The sequence below is a fragment of the Camelina sativa genome, chromosome 13 (genome assembly GCF_030686135.1).
Source record: "Camelina sativa cultivar CO46 ecotype springtype chromosome 13, ASM3068613v1".
Taxonomy (NCBI): Eukaryota; Viridiplantae; Streptophyta; class Magnoliopsida; order Brassicales; family Brassicaceae; genus Camelina; species Camelina sativa.
This window is the reverse complement of record NC_141892.1, coordinates 15,476,052-15,493,332: the sequence shown is the minus strand read 5'-3', so window position 1 is coordinate 15,493,332 and position 17,281 is coordinate 15,476,052. Positions and strand designations below refer to the sequence as shown.

The following is a 17,281-nucleotide window of genomic DNA, read 5'->3' as shown; positions in this document are numbered from 1 at the left end:
GAAACAGAGAGCAAAGTTGAAGTCGAAGAGCGGAGGTAGAGAATCAGATCTACTAGCACTAGTGAATACAAGGCCAACAGCTTTACGACTATGTCGTTGGATGAGTTCTTTAACCAGAGTATTCAGATCTTGTTGCAAAACTGTCACCAACAGCAAATCTGACCCGCCACAAGTCTTCCGGAATAGATCAATTCTCCGACACTCTACCACCCAATGAATGTTGGATCCCCTTCTTGGCAAAGCGACATACTCATATCCAAGCATTTACTCTCTAAATCCTTAAACCGGAAAGCCTTCCCGAGGTAAGACAATCTTCATATATGGTCCGGTGGAAGCAAAACACGATGACTAGAGAGAGGAAAAGGCTCAACAAACCTCTTAGAAGCCAGAGTTCTTGTAAGCCATCTAAGAACCAGTAGAGGATCTACCGTTAACCACCAAAACACTCACCGGAAAACCCACCTATCCGCAAGCGTCTTCTACCGCTGCTGCTGCCTCCAACCAAGCGGGAAAGTCGTGAAAGACTTCTTTGCATCTCCAACGGCGTCTTCAAACTAAGAGGAACCAGAACCAAAGCCTTTCGTCCACAGGAAAAGGGCCACAGCCGCAACGCTTGTCGGAAAAACCACACCACTCTAGTGATAGAGAAGACAGCTTACCTCACTGCTGATGTGGTTTGTAATACCGAAAATGAAAATGTGAGCTAAAAAAGAAAGAAAATAGAGATCTAAAAAAAACATTTTTGGAGAGAGAGAAAAAGTGAACAGAAACCATTGTCCTTTTTCACACTTGTATTTACTTTTTTATTTTATATATAATTTGTGTAAATAAATTTAAAAATTGTATGAATTTTGAATATCAATGTGGTGTTTTAGGAATACATTTACTAAATTATCAAAACACTTAGAACTCTGCTGGTCAAAGAATCTAAACAGAATAAAAAGGAATAAAAAGATTAGTGTTGTGCATAGAATTATATTGATGTATAGTATATGTTATACAGGAGTTTTAACTAAGTTACTCAACTTTGTTTGATAACTTTCTGGGACATTTATTGACTAATGATCTAGCAAATTCTATTATGCATCACACATTAATTGAAGGAACTAAAGTGTTCAACACATAGGATATCGTCATTCATAGTAATTAACTAATTATTGATCTAATCTAAGATTACAAAGTTTTCCACACACACACATAATATACATATATATATATATATATATATATAAAAATAGCGTATTGTCTCTTTATTATATGCATGGTATTATTTTATCATTTTGGTTATATTTCTCTCATACGTTGATACAAAGTACTAGTAACTTTATTCTGCTATGCCATTGTACCTTGTTTTCTCCCGAGATAGTATTAGAATTTTAGGTTTAAGAGTTTTGAATTTACTAAACTTATGTTATGGTACGGTTGCTTGTCTCCGGTATTTGTCAAGCCGTGGTGACACTCAGGTTGTTTGGCGAGAACACTTGTCTCACTCAAACTTGAAATCTTTTAGTTATAAATACTGATCCAGTAATCTTAGTTTTATAAATTTTAATTTTTTGGATTACCTTTGACACGACTTGTTCATGTTGTTGTTAAATTTGTAAGCTGAAAATTATCCCTTCAAATGAAAATAAATATTTATAAATAGTTTATATATATAGTAGAATTAATTTGCAAAATAGAGTATATATAACTCTCAACTTTGAGTCGGTCCAAGTCTAAACTAACTATACAATTACCTACTTTAAGCTGAATAAAATGACACCAAAAATCATATTGAGTCAATAAATAGTAACCTTTTTGTCACAATTTTGCCTCTGGAGTAAACTACAAATGGCACTGGATTCTAATTCTTAAAGCTGACCAGGAAAAAAAGAAAACAAAAAAACAAACAAAATTAGACGAAACCAAATAGGAATACATTTTTGAAAATAATAAATTTCGTCTTGGTCTCTCTCTCCAACTTTTTTGTATTTTCTTGTTTCTGAAGGAGGTAAGGAACAGTGGTACAATAGGAGGAAGCAGCCGTCTCTGTAGTCTGTAGTCATTAGACGACAAATAGAGTCTGTCTCCGTACGTACAAAGAGAGCCACGCTTCCCTCTCCCCCATTCCCTGCACCTGACCTGACCTTTCTCTATAACAATCCCCAAATTCCCAAAATCTCTTGAGAAAATTTTCCTCTAAAACCCCAAAAATCACTTTCTTCTCCTTCTCCTTCTCCTTCTTCTCTCTCTCTTGTTACTTTTTCGTTTTGTCCCTTCTGCTCTGTTCTTCCTTTTTCTCAGAAATCATAAAGGTTTCAACTTTTTTTTTTTTTTTTTTTTCATGTTTGAAGAGACGAAGAACAAGTTCATGGATTTTGGGTTTTTTCCTAGTGATTTGAGACAACGAGGTTCATATTCTGATCTGGGTTTTGGTGGGTTTCACTTTTCCGGCGACCGTACAGCTCCTTCTCCGATCACAAACCCATTTCTAAACCTGAACACTAAGGCTTCAATGGCGGCGGATACTGATCTGGGTTTGTGTCAAAGCCTCGGTAAGCTTAGTATCACCGATGAAAGGAGCAGTTTTTTAACTCCGGTGTTTAACCAATCTGGTTTTCACGGTTCGAGAAGCAGCTTCCATGGGTGTTCTAAGCTTGACCTGGGTCCTGAGGGTTTAGTACAGAGCTTTCATCATGGTGAAGCTTCTTCTATGCGTGGTTATGGTGATTTACACAGGCTGGACCAAGATCTGATGAGAGCTCGTCGTGAAGGTTTTGTGCAGAGCTTTCATGGTGAATCTTCTATGAGTCGTCGTTATGTTGGTGTTGATGATGATCACAGACTCAGATTGCTTGGTTTACAAGAAGCTGGTAACCCTAACCCTAGCTTTAACCATCCGAGAGGGTTTACAGAGAACATGTCTCTTCGTAATAGAGATTACATGTTTGAGCATTTCAGTCAACAAATCCGACGAGAGGTTTCTCTGATTCCACAAAAGTCTCGACTTTCTTTTCAAGAAAACGATGTGTTGGACCCATTGATGTACAGTGGAAACAGGACTGTTCCACCATTTTCAGTTTCAGCCATGGGAGGTTCTAGGGAGCTTGAAGGTATGAAGAACAACACGTCTTTCGAGGAAGAATTACTGGATCTGCCACTAACCCTTGCTTCCATAGTTGATATCTACGGCTCTGTGTACTTAATGGCAAAGGATCAATTGGGTTGTCGATGCTTACAGAAGCTAATCGAAGAAAGAAGATTTCTTGATGTAATGATTATATTCGAGGAAGTGATTAATCATGTCACTGAGCTTGGAATGGATCAGTTTGGTAATTATTTCGTTCAGAAGCTTCTTCAAGTCTGTGATGAAGAACAAAGAACTCAAATCCTCATTAGGTTGACTTCAAAACCTGGACTTCTTGTCAAGATCTCCATCAACAATTATGGGTAAAGCTTCCTTATCCTTTTAACTGTTGAGTAGAACACTTTGGAATATCATAGCCAGGGGCGGATCCAAAGAGGGACTACGTGGGGCACGTGCCCCATGCTAATTAAAAAAAAAAAATTACCTATTATTTGTTATAACTTATTAGATCAAAATATCAAATGACTATTAGTGTCCGAGTGTTAGGAATGATGTGTTTCATATTTCCAATATCATTTGTTTTTCATTTATTATGTCACGTTTTGTCTTTTCATTTTATATGCACAATTTTTTTCTCTTGTTTTTTACATTTTTAATTGGTTCTTAATTACATTTTTCTATTTTTTTTACTTATATTTCCAAAATGCACTAGTTAATCGTTATTTGCTTTTCTACTTTCTAAAATATTAATAAATACATCTAGTAAATTCAATAGATCAAGTTTCAATTCAATTTATATTTCAAAAATGTAAAAATCAATGACAATGATATTCCTCATAAAAAAATTGAATTTTTAAAGTTTTTCACAAACTTAAAGTTTAAAAATATGAGATGCAAAAAAGATATAACTATTATATCAAATAGTTATATCTTATATGTGCCCCATGTTAATTTTAGTTCTCAATCCGCCACTGATCATAGCATTGTGCATTTAATGTTTCAGAATATTGTTTTTTTATAATGACCTGAAAAGTAAGAACTAGACGTTTAGCTTTTTTTCTCAAAAGCTCAAAGAGATGAAGTTTTGTTGCATATTTATGGGAGTATGGATGAGATCTTTCTTTGTTCGAGAAAGAAGAAAACTAAGCTATTTTAGGAAAGAAAGAAAAAAATAAGATCTTTGAGAAATTTGTCAGCTGCGTTGATAGAGAAAAAGGTGAATTGTTTTGACTGATTTAGACAAAACTTAGACCTTTGAAAAGAACATTTCAACTTCATGTCATCATGTGGTTAAACCTTTGACTTGACTTGATGGATCAAGTTTTTGGAAATCGTTGGTTTTGCTATATTGTGATTTAAAGATGAAGGCTTTTTTTATTTGACGTTTTCAAAATGGGGCAGGACACGGGTGGTGCAGAAGCTGATTGAGACGGTGAGTACAAAGGAGCAAATCAGTCTGCTTAAGTCAGCTCTTAAACCGGGATTTCTCTCTCTGGTTAGAGAATTAAATGGAAACCATGTGATATTAAGTTGCCTGAGGTTCCTTGACCCTAATGATAAAAAGGTTTGGACATAAACTCTTCTTTAATTAACTCATGCTGTTGGAAATGTTCTTATGTCTTGGTGATATGTAAGTGATAATAATATATTCTCTTGTGCAGTTCATTTTAGAGGCTGCTACCAAGTTCTGCACAGAGATTGCGACTCATCGCCATGGATGCTGTGTGCTTCATCGCTGCATTTCATACTCGGTTGGGGAGCAACATGAGAAGCTCGTTGGTGAAATATCCAGAAACGCTCTTCGCCTTGCTCAAGACCCTTACGGGTAACAATACTTATATAGTTCTGCTAGAAGAATTCCATACTGTTATCATATTATGGTTAACTACAGGTTCGTCTAAAGAACAAATGATAGGCCTTGAGTGTTAGTAGTGTTCAATAAACTTGAGTATTATAGATATATATCTTACGTTACATAAATTGTTACTAAAATACTTAAATGGAAATGGGCTAGATATTGCTAGCTAGCTAGAACTTGCATTATTATACTGAATGATGCTCAAATCTTCAACTTTGGAGCTTTAATATTGTGTGTGAAATTTGATGGCAGGAACTATGTGGTGCAATACATAATAGAGAAGAACGTTGGAGGAGTGAATGTAATGTTCGAGTTGAGGGGGAATTACGTGAGATTAGCTACACAGAAGTTTGGTAGCCATGTGGTGGAGAAATGCCTCAGGTATTATCCAGATAGCAGATCTCAGATCGTGCATGAACTCGTCTCTGTTCCAAACTTCGCACATCTTGTACAAGACCCTTATGCTAATTACGTTATCCAGGCAGCTCTATTCAAAACCAAGGTCAGTTAACCCTTGTGATCATATTTGATATCAGACTCGAACACATTTAGTAACGGAACTGATTGGGTTGAACAGGGCTTTGTTCGAGCGAGCTTGGTGGAGAAGTTACGAAGATGTGAAAACCTTAAGATGAGTCCATATTGCAAGAGGATATTCTCCAAGAACCTCTGGAAGAAGTGACTTTAGATGTAACCCCTTACACAAGAAACCAGTTGTTGTTATTGTTGTTTTGTTCAAAGTAGGATTTGACTTGACTCTTTCATCTTCACTAAAAGAAGAGCTCTTTTGTGGTCTCTATCTTTGAACCTTACAAGACGAAGAGCTCCTTTTGTTGTCTCTGGCTTTTGTTTGGTGTTTTAAATTTCTTGATGTTGTTTGTTTTTGTAGTAGTCTTGAAACTGTGACCAGACAAATGATATGTTCTTTACTGGTATAACTTGTTGGTCTTCTGAGTTAAAAATCAAATTTGATTCTTCTTTTAAAATAATTAGCGTTTCGGATTAGAAATACATTTCAATTTATGTGAGGTTTAGAGCACTAAAGCATGAATCTTTATGGCCTAATTCATATGGTTATGAATTTATGATATACCCAAAAAACAAATCCACTAAAGTTCTCTGTCGTTATATCAACAAAATTACAAGCTACTACGATCCAAAACTTGTTCATCAAATAACAACACCTCTTCTCTCCTTACTATACACCCGTCTGGTACTCTGAATCTTGTCTCCCTGCGTTTCCTTTTATGTCAAAACAATGCTATGAAACAGAGCAACAACATTGTTCTACCTTGGGCAAGCACGTGAGGTCTGCGTGCTGATTCCCACGACTATAGACTGGGCTGTTCAGTGGGCTTTATCTTTTGACCTTCAATTTAAAACACAACTATTCATTCATACAAAACGTTTTAAGAACGAGGTTTCCTTGTTTTCAATAAAAGGATGCATCTCAACATCAGGTAACTATCTCTTATATGGATTACCACTCTGGTTTTGGTATTAATATCTTGTCAACTCCTCAAGAAGAGAAAGTAGAAGTTTTAGATGTCTCTGAAATGGTTAAAGAGTGGTAAGCAGTCAACAAATTTCACGACCAATCACTTTGCACACCAAGCGTTCGACATAATGCTTCCTAGAGGCCACCTAATTTTTTTTTTTATGAAAGTCATCCTAAATTTTAAAGGATCCTTCCTAAATATCATTAAATCCTTCATGAATTTACAGGAGTCCCAAAACTTTTTTTTTGAATGTCATCATGAGATCTCAAGGTACCTTTCCTGAATTTAAAAGAACCTTTTTGAGTCTAAAGAAACTATCATTTGCTTCCTTTAACATCTAGCTCAAATTATTCTACAAAATACACCATCTAATATATATGTAACATCAAAATCCTAATTTGAAAACAAAGAATCAACCCCTAAACATCTCAATCTCCTTAAGTATGACCTCCTTGTAGATATAAAAAACCATTACCCTACAAAAATGAATGACACAAACTGTTAAAAAACGATTCAGGGAGGCTGTCACAAATTAGATAGACTCCTTCTGTTTATTCGATTAACCGTACTCCACCACTTTAGCCGCTACGACCTCCGCTGTCACAAGAAAAACTCAACCTTACTCTGAACTCACGACGAGACTCTCCGTGACTGTGGTCCTCTCAAATCGAATCAACACACAAGGAATATATTGTCATCGTCGTCTCAACTTGTTCCGGCGTTGACTGGTCATCTATCTTGATTTGGCCTTTCTATAATCAAATGGAAGATTTTGATTAGAACCCTGATCTTATCTCATCTCTTCCGCTCACGCGACTACCTCCGAATTTGAATAATCACTACCAAGACCACTAAGATGAAGAAGATAAGGATAATTATGAAGAAGAGGAAGATGAAGAGGGACAAAGCAAATTGAGTACATAATGACCTAATCTGGTACGGTTTATAGATTTGCTGGAGTTGGTGGATCAAAGACTCTTGTCATGATCGTCTAAGAGGAAGAGGAACAACTACGGAGATGGTGGTTAGAGGCGGAGGAAAGGAGCTAGAGACGTGGCAGCAGAGATGGTGGTGAGAGGCGGAGGAAAGGAGCGAGAGATGTATATATATATGACCAATGATTTGATTTTGTATCTTTCTAAATTTCTACGAAGGTCATCCTGAAGTTTCAGGAAAACCTTCCTCAATTTCAAAGAATCACCTATTCGAGCAGTATCCATATATATACATTTATTTTTATGTTGTACTTAAATGAAAAGTTTGTCTTACTTGGTTACATGCTTCTACAATACTCAAAGGTCCCGTCTTCGAATCCTTATGGGGCGTGTATGCTTTGTTTTTTTTTATTTTCCTTTTATTTTATTTTGATGAAGGTCTTTATGAAATGCAAGATCTTTTTCCTAAATATTTTTCTTGTGCGTAAAAGTAGTGTAATGTAACTGGGTTACCAACAAAAGTTTAAATGTTTCATAGTAATGATGGATGCTCGGTGTTGGTTTTTCAAGTTACAAGAATAAGAGAAGGGATTCTATGAGCTATCAACAAAAGTTTGAATTGAACAAAGAAACATCTATGAATAATGATGTTATGAGAACAAATTTGAATACATAAAACAAGGAAACATTCAACATAAAAACTCAGCATTACTAAAATAAATTGTAATACATACAAAAAATTTCCATAATACAGGGTAGTGGTTTCATTTTTGTGCTATCTTGGTTTTTAGCAATATCCAGATTTTTATGAAAGTCATCCTGAAATCAAAACTTGTTATGAAGGTCATCATAAATTTAAGGAATTCTTCCTGAATTTTACAAAAACCAGACAAAAACGAAGCTTTGGATAGATCATCTTTCTGAACCAGAGCTCGAAGATCTCCGACGAGATATTTTTAAACACTAAGATCTCCGACGAAACACTTGAAGAAGCATGATCACAAAACCAGACGAAAACGAAGCTTTGAGTAGATCATCTTTCTGAACCAGAGCACAAAAATCTCCGACGAGATCTGAATTAGAGCTTGTTGTTCGCATGTGATGTCGCCAACGAAAATTTTCACTAGTGATTCACTCAGATTCCTTGATCTCAGGTTATGATTTACCTCCGCTTCAGATTTGATTGGGTTCGCTAGATTCATATTTCACTGATTCTCTTTCTTCGTATTCTCTCGCCAAAGGAACACGAAGTCTCTGATTCTCCCAACTTCAACATTTTTTAATTCTTTAACTTTATTATTAATGATATATAAGTTTGTGCTAATTTTGTCATTTTTAGAATGTGTGCTAACTTTGGAAGAAAAACTTAAAAATGGTGCTATTTTTGTCAATTGCCCTTTTGTTTTTTAGTTTCTGAGTTTTTTTGTTTTTTTAAACATTTTAGTTTTAAAATAATTTTGAGTGGTGAAATTATTTCTAGTTCTTTTCTTTACAAACGAAAAAGAGAAGAAAATGATGAGTTTTTTTTTTTTTGAATCTATCTATATATATAAAGTTGGTTTTTCTCTCTTCTCCTTCATCCACCTCATCACTTCTTATTTTTAATTTTAACAAATTAATCCACATCATTAAAGGAATATAAGATCTAAAGTTAATGCATCAATTAATTTACTTATTTTTGTAATATTTTATTATTATTAAAAACAATAATTTAAATTAAAATATAAACCAAAAATGAAATGAAAAAATACAACAAAAAAATATCAAAGTAAAATATGAATAGAGATTACATAAATATAAAATTAGATATTTCTATCACAACATAATAATTGTGTAAATATTTGTAAAAGACTAGAAATAGGGGAAAAACAAAGCTATCATATATTTAGTGGAACAACAATTACTTTCAAAGGCTACAATTATTAGGATAAAGAAAATAAGAGTCCAAACACAAAAATTTAAAGGTTTTTAAAATCAAAAAGTTTTTCGATTTTTCGGTGTTAAATTATAAATTCATGTTATCGATTAAAAGTCGGTGTATATTATTACTATAATATAATTAATACTATATATATATATATGTATTTAAAATTTGAGACTATGTTTTTAGTGTTAAATTATAAATTCATGTTACCGATTAAAACCAGAAGGATTTGATGCATATTATTATTTAGAAATAATTAAAATATTTTGAGTGATCTATCTTATTTATCGTTTTCAAAATTAAAAAATGATGAAATTTGTTAAAAAAATGTATATCCAAAAAAGGAGAAAATAGTAATCAAGTGCTCAAAAATTAAAATAATATATATATTTAAGAGAAATGTATAATGTTACTTGAAATAAAACATATTAAAGAAAACTTATTATGAACATCACACACACCATAAAACAAAATAATGAAAAATACTAAGAAGAAATTTGAGAAAGCTATTTGTAATAAAAACAATTATAATAGTAGTGGTAGATTGTAGAATTTTAATTAAAATTTTAAAAGAATTATATTTTTTGATAATACACATATTTAAAAGTTAGAGTAATCTTATGAGTTTGTAGATTTAGGAGAATCAAAATAAAAGAACACTATATAGAAAGATGGTACACTATACATATTTTAAAGTAGAAAAAAGTATATATGTGAACAAAGTTTTTCTTTTGCTAAATAATTAATGTAAAATATAATATTTGATGTTATAATATGATGTTTATGGATAGTAACGAGTCCAATTATGAGATTCATTAATATAAAGCGAAATTTACGTGTAGTACAACACTGTTAAAGAAACTTTGCGACAAATGATGAATATATTTTCTAAGATTATTTTACGTCTATGTTAGTAAATAATGATCACTCAACTGATAAAAAAGAGTATTGGAAGATGAAAAAATGAAAAATAGTTATGATATGTTTTCATAATTAGTATATTATAAGTGAAATAATAGAATGTGAAAAGAGAGTAAATGCAAGAGACAACGAGTTTATACCAAATAATAAAAGAAAGAATTAGTTATGAAAAAATATTAAAAGAAATGGATAAGTTATATATCAGTTAATAAAATAAATTTGACATCTATATAGATTTACATTTTTAATATTAAATAATTATAATTATATTCAACGGTTCATATTAATAATAAAAAATTATAATCCCACGTTGCGCGGGTTATAAATCTAATCTTGAATAAAGTACTGGATTTTAGTTTTTATTAACAATTGCAAATAAAAACTAAAAACTCGTTTCTAGGAAATTTATTAATGCTAAATGTTAACGATAAGGGTTTAATGCTAAATGTTAACTATAACAAAGTTAAGGGTTTAAATATATATAACAAAAGGAATTATGCTAACATAGATCAAAATTTAAGCAAAATCAATATCTAAGACAACTTAAACCTTCTAAACAAACCAGATATTTTTAATAATGTGGCCTAAAAATCAATTCTAAAAATTGTGGCTGTGGGCAATTGCCCTTTATTTGAAGGGGTAAGCACGACACTGCGTATATATAAACTATATGTTTGGTAAAAGAAGTCAGAGAAGGGACAGGTTCTAAGAAAAAGCAGTGGAGATAGAGAGCATTGTTGGGCGAGAATGTGGATCAGAGTGTAAGCACAAAAATGCAACTTTCAAAATCTCTAGGATCTCGTCTTTGGTCTCTGCTGTCGGATCTTGTAGCCTGTGGTCGGAAATTTGTTTCAATGATAGAGTCGTGTCCGGAGGGGAAGATGACAAAGTTGAAACTAGATCTCCCGGATGCTCTCCTTTGATCACTTCTAGTGTTAGCACCCCAAAGCTATATACATCGCATTTCTCAGTCACTTTCATTGCGTATGCTAGCTCTGTCACATCCAATTTCACAAACATATTAGATACTATCAATTTGTTATATGCTAAATCCAAAACAGGATTTTTAAGCATAGACTCAAATCAAACCAAATGAGTAACCAAACAAAATCAGTTAGTATTTGAGAAAAAGAATTCAAAGTAAATTTTATTTCGTAACCAAATTTATAAATGATTTATATTACAAAATTTAGATGGTCTAATGTTATATATCTAACTAATGTGTTCTTTTTGTTTTTGTAAAATTTTTATATATTTAAAAGCTGAACCAAATCAAAACTAAAACAAAATTTTCACCACTAGAAATTTCATAAATGGATAAACCCTAAACAAACCAAACTACAAAATCTTCGTTTTTATTTGGTTATAAATTTATAATAGAACAAATTCTAACTGTTTTACTTAATTTGCAATTTTTTTGCTTTTGTTCTTGGTTACACACACCTAAACCAAATTCAACCTATAAGCATAATTTTTTTGAACCAAAACAAATAATTTTGGTTTTTAAATTTCTATATGGTTTAAACTTTAAACCAAATAAACCAAAAATGTCCACTCTAAAAATCTAACGGGTGATTTCGACCCGACCCGAACCTACCCAGGTAAAATCCAGATCCAATTTCATTAACGGGTCAAAAAATGTACCTGGAGCAACGTAGCCGTAGGTACCAGCAACGGCGGACCAATTCGAAGAATCCGGTTTAAGAAGCTTCGCCGTACCAAAATCAGAGATCTTCGGTTCGTAATTCTCACCGAGAAGTATGTTCCCACTGGTAATATCACGGTGAACAATCGCCGGAGACCGATCATGATGCATATACGACAACGCATGAGCCACACCTTTCACAACGTTGATCCTCTTACCCCAATCTAGCTTCTTCGCTTCGTCATCGCTCCCCAAAACCTTCCTCAAGCTCCCTCTCTCCATGTACTCGTAAACCAGGAACGTGTTGCGGCGGTGCGAGCAGAATCTGAAGAGTTTCACGACGTTCCGGTGACGGATCTCGGTTAGTGCTCTGATTTCGTTTAGGAACTCTTGTTTTAGCGATGGATTTGAGATCGATGAGTCTGTTTCTTCGTTTAGTTTCTTCACCGCCATGATTGCGTTTGGTAGCTTCGCTTTGTAGACTTTGCCGTGTCCTCCGGTTCCGATTAGGTGTTTTGGATCGAACTCTCCTGTTGCTTTGATGATCTCTTGGTATCTGACTCTGCCGTCGAAGCTGAAGATTGATAGTGTCTCGCCTCCTGATTCTGAATCTGTGTGTTCTTCGATTTGTTTGTTTCGTTTACGGAAACAGATGAAGACTCCGGCGCAGACGGAGAGGATGATGATTGCTCCGATGATTGGAACTAGTATGTAGATGATTAGGTTTCGATCTTTGTTCGATTTTTTCTTCTCTGTGGTTGATGAACATGGCTTCAAGGCTTTGTTATCACCACATAAGTCTCTGTTACCTTCTAATGCGTTTGGAGTTGCGTTTCGAAAGGCTGCGTTGTTTGGAATTGGACCTGAGAGGTTGTTGTTTGATACATCGATGTGTGTTAGTGCTAGCATATCTTTGAAACTTGGTGGGATTTCACCTGAGAGATTGTTGTGTGAGAGGTCGAGTCTTTCAAGGTTTTGCAAGGAGCTGAATTGTGATGATATGTCTCCGTCGAGCTGGTTGTAGCTGAGGTCAAGAATTTGTAACTGAGAGAGCTTTGTTAGACCTTCCGGGATGGTTTGATCCAAGTCGTTTCTGCTCAGGTTCAAGTAATATAGTCTTGGCAAGGAGTTGAGCGTTGCGGGGATTTCGAACCCGAATCTGTTTGAGGATAGATCAAGATACTCAAGATTGGATAAGAGTCTGATTCCTGAAGGGATTTTTCCTGATAGCTGATTCCCGTTTAGTTGGAGTTTTGATATACGATTGATTTTGCTGATTGATTCTCGGAGTTGGCCGGTGATGCGGTTGTAAGATAGGTCGAGCTGACTTAGCTGTGTCATGTTCCAAATCTCAGGTGGGATGGCTCCAGTGATGCTGTTGTTGGATAGGATGAGTGCAACCAGCTTCTGACTTTTTTCCCACTTGGGTGAAAGTTGCCCATGAAACTTGTTGTTGCTGAGATCAATGAAGTTGAGAGTCGGGTAAACTCCGAAAGACTCAGAGAGATCTCCGGAGAAGCTGTTTCCTTTGAATCTCACTCTGATCAAGCTCTTGCAGTCTCTCAGGCTCTTGGGAACAGGACCTTCGAAGTGATTATCATCTAGCGTGAGATTCTCAAGCTTGCCACTTCTACAGATGGTATCAGGCAAGAAACCGGTGAAGTTGTTGGTGTCGAGTTGCAGGACGGTGAGCTCTGAAGAGTTAGCAATTCCCGGTGGGATCGGACCAGAGAGCTGGTTATCACGGAGGAACAACCATTCCAAAACGGTTAACTTTCCAAATGTATTAGGAACAGGACCAGTGAGTTGGTTCTCACTTATCTCCAAATCAATCATCTTTTCCATGTTGCCTAGTTCCGGCGGAATCGAACCAGTAAACTTGTTGAGGTAAAGATGAAGAATGGCTAGGTTTTTGAGATTTCCCAAGGTAGAAGGAATAGATCCTGTAAGCTTATTTGTGTGGAGGCTAAGGGTATCTAAAGCGGTCATATTACCAATCTCAGGAGGGATTTCACCAGAGAGCTTATTTTCAAACATGTTGAGAAGGGTTACATTCTTCAAGTTACCAAAAGTGGAAGGGATTTTACCGGTTAGGTTGTTTCTATCTAGACATAGCTCTTTAAGGTTGGGTAGGAAACCTATTTCTGGAGGAATTGAATCAGTAAGAGTATTAATAAAGAGGTAGAGGTTAACTAGTTTGGTAAGGTTTCCAAAAGAAGAAGGTATGGGTCCGGTTAAAAGATTGTCGTACAAGGCAATCTCTGTAACCTTAGTTAACCGACCGATTTCAGAAGGAATGGAACCATTTAACTTGTTCTCAACAAGATGGAGAGTATCAAGATTACTCAAATCACCAAGCTCAGGTGGGATTTCGCCAACTAACTGGTTAATCGACAAATCGAAGTAGACGAGTTTAGAGAACTTTCCCCATAGAGGAGAGATGGTCCCGGAGAAACGGTTCATACTGAGATCAACATAAGTGAGGTTGGGGAGAGACGAAAAAGGAAAATCTTCGAAAGTACCTTCGATATCGGTATTCGTAAGATTCAACCTCACGATGCTACCGCGCACGCAGGCAACACCATACCAACTGGTGCAAAAACTGCTTGTGTTTGGATTGACCCAAGAAGATAGCTTTGAAGAACTTGTCTGGTTCGTGAAAGTTGATTTCCATTTCAGAAGAGCATTTGCTTCTTCAACGGTCGCGGAAGCTAAAAGAGAAGAGCTCAAAACTATGGATATGATCAAAAGAAGTTGAAGATCACAACCACGAAGCATTCTCTATCTCTTGAATGAGATAAGTGAATTGGTAAGTGTTTTTTTTTTTGTTTTTCGTTCTGGGTTTGTGTTCATTGATACAACTTGGACATTACTGTTATCTTAGGTCCTTTATAAAATTGGGAATTCTGATTTCGTTGACTCGTCCGTGATAATTGACCTATATGGGTTGTCACTTGTTAATAGAGGACAAAGAAGTCAATATATTGAATTCTCTCTTTAATTATTTGCCGTTTACTTTGTCAAATCTCGAATTTTATCATTTTCACCATTCACATTTATATAAAAACATATCACTGACCTATATGTTATTGTAAGCTAATTGTTTTTCTATTTATGTAAATAGATTAAAATATTAGTTAGTCAAATTCTTTGAATGTTGTATTTAATTAAACACTAAAATGGAAGATCGTGACATACTGACATAGGTTGGTGGATTTATCCATTAAAAATACAATAAAAAGATTTAGCCGCAATGTTTATTTGAATGATAATATTAATTTTATTTTCCTTAAACTACTAGTCTTGTTTAAAGAACTAACTTTATCAGTTTCTCTTTTATTATGAAATCTATTAGACAAAAGTTGCAGAGTTTATTGCGTTATTTTTAACACCCTTGCATATGAATCGGAACCTTAAATTGTTGAAGTGTATAAAACATGGACGCCTCTAAATATTTACCTACCATATATCCAGAAAATTTGTTTTATTTTTGTTGTATTTTAAATAGTTATTAAACTAAACATATCATTCGTTATTACATCTTGGGGTCTCTTTCACTAATAATTATTTTGCGGAAAATAATGTGTGAAACCAAGTCGTTTTAGGTACATAAAGAAGTCAGACAAAACTAGAAATATTTTCTTCAGAGAAAATTAGAAACTGGAAAAAAAACATAATAGGAGACTTTAGACTTATTGATTAACGTATAGACGACTTTGCATGATTCTAGCTAATTAAGATTTACTTGGTTTTATCTACGGCATAGGCCGAGATCAATCACTTCAAAATAGTTTAAACTATCAATTTGTAAATGCATCATGATAATGATCAATCCTTTTGTAAAAATAATCATTTTTTGTAATATAGAAAAAGGCTTTAAAAGCTAATGTAACTATTTTTAGTTTTTTTACCAGAATTGTAGCTGTGCTACACGATCGTTAGAGTATCTCTACTCTTCTTGCCTATTCCTATTTTAGATGCTCCTACTGTTAGGGTTTCTCGTATTCTCACCAAACACTCTTCTCATCTCCACTGCTAAACTATATATTAAAAATAAATATAGTTGTGATAATATATGTTCGGGAGGCTATCGCTGGTTCTAAACGACAGAGCTTTGATTTTTATTTTTATTTTTTAAAGCTGGGTTGTGTCATTAATGATGTGAGCAACATACCTTCAGTGGGCCTTAAAGAAGCCCAAACTGAAACAAGTCCACCAGCATCAAGTCCACTGAAGGTATGTTGCTCACAAATGAAAGAAGATGATAAGATAGTACAGATCTGTAAATTGCTGGTAATGGTAATTTGATTTGGATTTACAAATATGCAAAATAAATAAAGCAGCGAAAGTCACTACTTCTAATTAAAAGGTTGAGTTGTATCGCTGTATAATCTGGTGACTCCCAATTTCTAAGATTCTAATTGCTGCGATGAAAATTTTGAAGGATGGAAAAGAGATGAATAAAAAATAAAGAAGATCTGAAAGTAGCTTTTTTGATCGCCGGCTGCTGTCGCAGCGACCACTTCCCAAACAGGGCCATACTTGCGTGAGCGATAGAATTACACATGCATATAAAAACTACATGTACATAGTGGATAATATTTTCTCAAGAAAAAAATAGAAACATTAAAATTTGTCCAGTTCTGTGAGGACGAACATAAATAAATCTTATATATATATATATATATATATATATATATATATATATATATATATATATATGCAAGATGGGCAATATGACTCAAGAGATTGGGGTTTTAATCAAGTTCAAAAAAGCTAGCCGTAAATAATATATCATAAAGCTGGTTGGATATATCTTATATAATAATTATATAAGAGAAGGTTTTTTTAACTTTGCTGACATTTAGCACTCTACTTTTGTGATATATGTCATCTTCGTTAATTTTGAATTTAACATTATTTTTTCATTTGATTTATTTAGATTTGATGTGGTGTATAATTTGTTAAAAAAGATAATTGTTGTATAGTTTGCTTTTTGAATTTTTTTCAATATTAGTACAATAATATATTCTTTTCATTTTTTTGTTTTAGCATCTAATAAAATATTTTATAATGAAATCATACACCATAAAACCCAATAAAAAAACACTGATCAACCCAACTAAAAAATATAAACAAATTGAAACCAAGTAAAAATAGAAAATGGTTTCATACTTTTCAAGTAAAAACTGAAACCAAATTAATTTATGATAGACTAATTTAAAAATATAGAAGATTTACTAATATATATATATCACATTATATTCAATAATAATATATAATGTATTAAAGACAAAATTAAAATTTGTATTTAATAATATTGTATAAGTTACAGTTTGACTGTCTTTAGTACATCTAAAATAATAGTTTCAAAATTAATTTATTGTTAATTATACTATTTATTTTCAAATGATCAGAAATAGAGACAA

The 17,281-nt window shown here is 33.8% G+C and overlaps 2 protein-coding genes and 1 long non-coding RNA gene across 3 annotated transcripts; 1 reads left to right on the top strand and 2 right to left on the bottom strand.

Moving 5' to 3' along the window:
• The first annotated feature begins 2,353 nt into the window (after positions 1 to 2,353).
• Positions 2,354 to 5,612, top strand: LOC104736906 (pumilio homolog 11-like). The gene is made up of 5 exons (XM_087480395.1): positions 2,354 to 3,432; positions 4,472 to 4,634; positions 4,732 to 4,895; positions 5,181 to 5,430; positions 5,506 to 5,612. The coding sequence occupies exons 1-5, from the start codon at positions 2,354 to 2,356 to the stop codon at positions 5,608 to 5,610; spliced, it is 1,761 nt and encodes a 586-aa protein (XP_087336521.1). The 3' UTR covers positions 5,611 to 5,612.
• Positions 5,613 to 6,723: 1,111 nt separating this feature from the next.
• On the bottom strand, positions 6,724 to 7,612 carry LOC147929603 (uncharacterized). Its single transcript, XR_015577575.1, has 2 exons — positions 7,356 to 7,612; positions 6,724 to 7,179 (listed from the first exon to the last, which is right to left on the bottom strand). It is a non-coding gene; the product is annotated as an uncharacterized LOC147929603 (long non-coding RNA).
• Positions 7,613 to 10,760: 3,148 nt separating this feature from the next.
• LOC104736907 (MDIS1-interacting receptor like kinase 2) lies at positions 10,761 to 14,940 on the bottom strand. The gene is made up of 2 exons (XM_010456993.3): positions 11,852 to 14,940; positions 10,761 to 11,202 (listed from the first exon to the last, which is right to left on the bottom strand). The coding sequence occupies exons 1-2, from the start codon at positions 14,628 to 14,630 to the stop codon at positions 10,913 to 10,915; spliced, it is 3,069 nt and encodes a 1,022-aa protein (XP_010455295.1). The 5' UTR covers positions 14,631 to 14,940; the 3' UTR covers positions 10,761 to 10,912.
• Positions 14,941 to 17,281: the final 2,341 nt, after the last annotated feature.